Raw genomic sequence first — 6,000 nt, 5'->3', positions numbered from 1 at the left:
TCCAAATAAAATTACCAATTATTGCAGAAAGTTATTGAAATTAAGGTCTATTTCAAATCATGCAAAGAAATGTATTTCTCGAAAAAACGTTAAAACTTAGTGATCACATTCCATTCAGGAAAAATTAGGATTTCAAATACGGCAAAACTCAGAAAATTGCCAATCGTCACCAAAAATATTGCTATCAGTTGGTCAAATAATCAACTATGGCTAAAATTGCTAAAAAATTACATATGGAAGATGAATGAAGGAGGGGAGCGTACTGGGAATTGCAATGAATGATTGTAGTTGAAATGCAGCTCGGAAAAAAAACCGTTGAAATGTAAGAAAAATCTGAGAGATGGATATGTATATTTATAGTCTTAAAATTATTATACTTAGTTTAAAAATTGTGAAAAAATTATGTGCATACATTTATAGTTTTAGTAAAGATAACATATCTAGAATCAACTTCGTTGAAAAAACGGGACAATTGCGTGCAAAAAATGAGTCCAGCCCGTACAGGAATGCCCCGGGGCATACAGTCATGGTTCATCAAAGTGTTTCAGACATTTTACTAATCCTTGGGTACAAAAAGGTTGAGAAACGCTGCTCTAAATGATTTAGTACACATGAGTAAGTACTTAAAACTTTACAGTCGAACTCCGTTATAGCGCCAACCCTGCTTTGCGCCACAAATATTCAGTGAACAAATCTTCCATATAGGGGATTGTAATGCAAAAAACTTGTTTTAGCGCCAACTCGTTATAACGCTTATAACGCCAACTATCGTTTGGATAAATTCAAAGTAGCGCTGGGAATCGATAAAATTTTAAACCGTTAGTCAAAAAATTTTAATTGAATGCTTTTAAGTAGTCCTTGTATGGGGGCGTACTGTATTACTTTGTGAACACTAACTTATTGGGTAACTTTTTTTGTATTAATTGTGATGCTACAAAAATATATTTTATTCATTTCTCTCTCACTCACCTATTCGCTAGATGTAAACAAATATTAGAATATATTAAGAAATCACGGCTCCCCATGCTTGAAGCAAAAGTTGGACATTTTTTTTATCTCTCAGATCCTGGAATTTCTTCAACTTTGATCTTTTCATTTTTTAAGAAAATCAATCATTTTAGGTTAGCCATTAATTTCGAATCTGCTTCCGATTTTCATACTGTTGCTTGTTTCTTTAGAAACTGCTCTCAAATGGTACTGAGGGGAGGGGGAGGGGCACTGATGTCTCACGAATACGAAAAATACCGTTCGCAATGGTGACAAAAAATTTCGGTCTTGTCTTCTCAAACTGAAAATAACTGAAAAAAAAGCTTTGAAACCATCACTAATTTTCGTTGAATCGATTTGTATTTCCTCTCGTCGAGGAAATACAAATCACTTTTTGATCTAAATATTGATTAAAATATTTTTAAATATGGTCACTCATCTAAAAATATAATTGGATACATTTAATCGGTTTCGTCAAGTAAATAGAAGTAATTATGAATTTTTATTAAAAATTTTAATCGAATTTCGATCTTATTAAATCTGTCGATTAATTCAACTAAATGTTTAACTGCTATTAACAATTCATCGATTAACCAACCCGATTTTTTGGACCCCTACCCTAATACAAAATAATTTTTCGTTTTCCAAGAATTTCCAGATTTCTTTTCCCATAATTTCGCTTTTTTTTTTTACCTTAAAGAAGATGAGAATTTATTCTTTTTTCATTCCACTGTTATTATCGGTCATCATAACAATAATTTGGAGCAAATGATTTGAAAAATAAAGAATGTGAAGTCAGGGTGCCTTAGGAAGCACATTGAATACCTGAACATGTGTAGGGACCAAAACAACCATCAGATTTATTGATAAGGGAAAGTGTACAATTTGAGCGTACTGCACCAATTTGTTCAAGGTTGCCAAGAAAAGTTTTTCAACAGTGCATGTTTTTACTCGCTGGTCATTACATTTCGAGTGGTATTATCTCCCTCGATTTGCTCCATTCAGTCATTTTTCAAAAAGAGTTGCTCTTTCAATGACTAAAAAAAACAGGAAATTTGTGATTTTCTAAAACCAATACGGACTAAAATAAATGCCGCCGTTATTTCCCTTTGTTTATTTTACATTTTGTAAATTATTTACTTGTAAAATGTGTCGCTAAATCAATGCAAAATTAAAATAATTTGAAAGGTGAGAATATGTTTTTCTACGTTTTAATTATCAAGAGATATTTAAGTAATTGTGTTCACAGTGTTGACAGTTTTACGAATCTTCTCATCTTAAAATTAAATGCGTATAAAAGAGGTTATTTTATTTATTGAAAAACACTAAGACACTGAGGTACAGTAGTTCACAATAAACGTATGTATTTATGTAATAAAGCTTCTCTGAAACGCTATTCCGACCATGATCCTATACAACGCCAAATCCCAAAGAATGTGGCGGCAAAGCTCTTTATGATGGATGGTGGCATTACAACGGAGTTCGACTGTTTACACAGTATATATATACAGTCAAACCTCGTTAATGAGTTACTCTTGGGAGAGCAGAAATATGACTTAGTAAGTGGAGTGACTCGTTAAACGGAGTAAGCCATAGCTGTGCCAATTCCTGCCTTAGGACAATTGGGACTTCCAAAAAGTGACCCATTAAACGGAGTGACGTATTAATCGCGTGACGCACTAACGAGGTTTGACTGTATATATAAGTACTGTGTATATTTTTACATGTAATAAAATAAAACGACGGCATAAAAATACGTCGGTGCTTTCATGTAGTTTTTGTCAAGTAAGGTATAAGAGCACTGTATAGTAGGGACTCGCACCATACACCGGAGTCGATCTTCGGTAAGTAAACAAATCATGAAATGAATCACCAGATCGATTTGGCTGTCGATCTTCTGCGATAAAGTGTTTCAGGATTATTTAAACAAAAATGATTTCTCGATTATTAAAAAGAATTTCAAGATTTTGAAAGAAGTACTGTAATTTTTCAGAACTAATAAAAGAAATAATTTCATGATTAATGAAAAAATTTCAGAATTACTGAAGGTCAGCAACAATTTGGGATCTCCCGTTTCCGTACTTATTTGACCAACCCATCAACCATTGTCGTGGTTTTATAAATTTCACTAATCCGTTAACCCTCAGTGAAATGCCACATCATTTTCAAGAAGACTTTTTCCGGTTTTGTGCAGGTGATAGTGCTTTCCCTTCTCAACTTCTTGAACAATAAATCGAGGAAGAGAAATATCTTTTTTTATATAATTTATACTATACGCATGTCCTTTACTACCCCAAAGGGAAGAGGAAGTATATTCAAATATAAATACGAATACAAGGCCACAACAGGCAAAATGCACAACGAGGTGGCTGAGAAAAAGATGCCTATAACAAATATGGATGTTGTATATTTTAAAAATGTAGCAACCCCCAATTAAAAATGAATTACGAGAAATATTATACAATGTGCTCATAAAATATTTATGGTTGTCTTATTCCAAGTATGGATAGCTTCTCGATTTGCAATGTGAATTATCCATACCATGAGCTGATACAGACTTCTATAACGGGGGAAGGGCATAGGTGGAGAAAGAGGTGAGAGTCTGCGGGGGGGGGGGGGGACACGATGATGATTGTTGTGGGAGGGATGATGAGGATGATGGTGTCAACTCATATATACAAATATACATTAGATCAGTGGGCTTCACCTTTGACGTTGGGGGGGGGGGGAAGCAATGGTCCATGCCCCCGTATCTCCGCCCATAAAGAAAGTGCGAATCACTGAGGGTGTATATAGTGATAGTGAACGGGGGGGGGGGGTGGATGCCCATCCCGCCATCCTGTCTATGACAATAGTGCAACTTTGCCTCTCAAAGGGGGAACAATCGTCTCCTTCACCCCGTAAATATCCAACCATTGGTATTGGTCATGGTTGGAGGGAGGGGGGGAAAGACATGTTTTAGTGAGAAGAAACTTCGCCATCTCTCTCAGATTGACATTGCAGTAATGAGAAGGTTTTAAGGAGGCGAGATATCTCGTAATTATCGCTGCGATTGAAACACCATGACTGTAAAAACGTTACAGCACCATGATCTTAATCTGTGTGTTAAAATTTTCCACCTACTTTATCATACGATCAATTTATAGTTGGGACTTTTATTTTATGACTCCCACAATGCACGTTCAAACTATAAACACTTTCACGTACAGACTTGTGACAACAAATTTGGATATTTTGATGATCTGTATTTCAGGTATCGGCAATGAAACTGAAACAAAAACTGTTTTCCTTGTTTTTATGTTAGAAATAGACGGGGGGGGGGGGGGGGGGGGAAGGAGAGAGAGAGAGGATTTGATTTATTTCTCTCTCCCTCAGTCTTAAAAATGTATAATAGATGCGGGTGGGGGGGGGGGAGAATCACTAAACAGGGGAAGAAAGAACAGGGAGAGAAGAAAAGCTTCTCTCCTGTAACCATTCATAGGGTTACAATATAGCTTCGATAATGAGAAAAGAGGAAAGCAAACACGAGAGCTAGAATGAATTTCTTCCACTTGCATTCGAACAAAGATATCGCGTCCGTAATCGTTAAGGTGTTAAAAAAATATATCTGCAATGATATTTTTCACGCTTATCCAGCACCAGTAATAGGTTTAGCATCTTTGGCACTAGATGTCGCTTTCTAACCATTCGTCTAACTGATGAAATGCCGACAAGGCTCAGGTCGTCCTAACGTGTTGTTTACATTTTTATTCATCAACAATGCGATTTGACGGGACACCGATATTATTTTCATTATAAAGAAATTCGCAACAGGTGGATTTTTAATTCACGCAAATCAGTTCGCGATGGGTCTGCTCGAGGACACGCTCATCGTATTCGTCACTCAGGTGAGAACGTATTTCCTATTTCTTCAAATATCAATTGACTCCAGTCACCGGCCACAAACTAACACCGCCACATATGTATTTGTACAAAAAACTTTTCCCCGGAAAATTTTATTCCCATTTCATTCCTTTGCATTTATTTTTTACGATTAAAATTTGAAAAGTTGAAATTTAGAATTTTAGGTTATTTTAGGTTAAATTGACAAATAAAATTACTCCATTGCCATCAAAATGGAGCAGCATTTGAAACTCGCAAAAAAAAAATTTGTTCATTAACAATGCAAAATTAGTTTATGTGTACCAATAAGTGTCAACCACCAGGGTCGTCCGTCCAAGTTTCCACATTGAGTGGGCAGGGCTGCAGCCAGAAATTTATTTCGGAATTGGGGGGGGGGGACGACCAAGGTGGTAGAATACAAATACAAGACCACTACAGGCAAAATGCCCAACGAAGTGGCTGAGAAAAAGATGCCCATAACAAATATGGATGTCATACATTTCTGACAAGGACGAACTGGGTATCAAGTTCGTGACACCTCTAAATATCCTTACTTCAAGCGAGTATCTTATTGACCTGGGTTATACTGCGCCCAGCTTTGTTCTAAGAAAAACTCATATTTATCCCAGGGTTCCCTACGCTGGGGCCTTGTCAGTATCTTATCGACCTGGGTTACTGCGCCCAGCTTTGTTCTAAGAAAAACTCATATTTATCCCACGGTCCCCTACGTTGGGGGCCTTGTCAGCTTCCTGTCAGGGTTGCTGAGTTTGTCTCTTGCTACGTCGTGAAACGTCACGATGGGCGATTCTGTTTATCTTCTTTAGGTAAAAAGGTCGCAGGGAAAAAGAGTAGGTTGAATATTTTATGTTGGTGTGTTTTAGCGAGTTTTCCTTTTCCCTTCACTCCCTGTTTCCCCTCCTTGGAAAATGAACCCTCTCTTTGCTCGTCAATGTCAGAGGACAACTCTGTATGGCTCAAGCTGCCCCTGCCTACAATTGTAGTCTATCATACAGTTTCATCTCCATCATTTTCTTTTTTGAAATGTGTAGAAATGAACCACCAATGGATAAAATAAGTACTTGTTTTTAAGCTGTGCTGACTAATTCAGTAGCCCTCACATATGTATGTGAG

At 36.7% G+C, this 6,000-nt stretch overlaps 1 protein-coding gene across 2 annotated transcripts in view; it reads left to right on the top strand.

Moving 5' to 3' along the window:
• The first annotated feature begins 4,734 nt into the window (after positions 1–4,734).
• GPHR (Golgi pH regulator) overlaps positions 4,735–6,000 on the top strand; it is a 39,265-nt gene continuing 37,999 nt past the window's right edge. For both annotated transcript variants that reach the window (XM_089243646.1, XM_089243645.1), the window contains exon 1: positions 4,735–4,874. In XM_089243646.1, the coding sequence (XP_089099772.1) occupies positions 4,833–4,874 (42 nt within the window). In that variant the 5' untranslated portion in view covers positions 4,735–4,832. The remainder of the gene's footprint in view (positions 4,875–6,000) is intronic.

The sequence above is a fragment of the Pholcus phalangioides genome, unplaced genomic scaffold (assembly GCF_987345545.1).
Source record: "Pholcus phalangioides strain wild (caught in Gottingen) unplaced genomic scaffold, Ppha-v1.0 ptg000015l_1, whole genome shotgun sequence".
Taxonomy (NCBI): domain Eukaryota; kingdom Metazoa; phylum Arthropoda; class Arachnida; order Araneae; family Pholcidae; genus Pholcus; species Pholcus phalangioides.
Note: the sequence above shows the minus strand (reverse complement) of the source record. Positions and strands in the feature narration are given on the sequence as shown.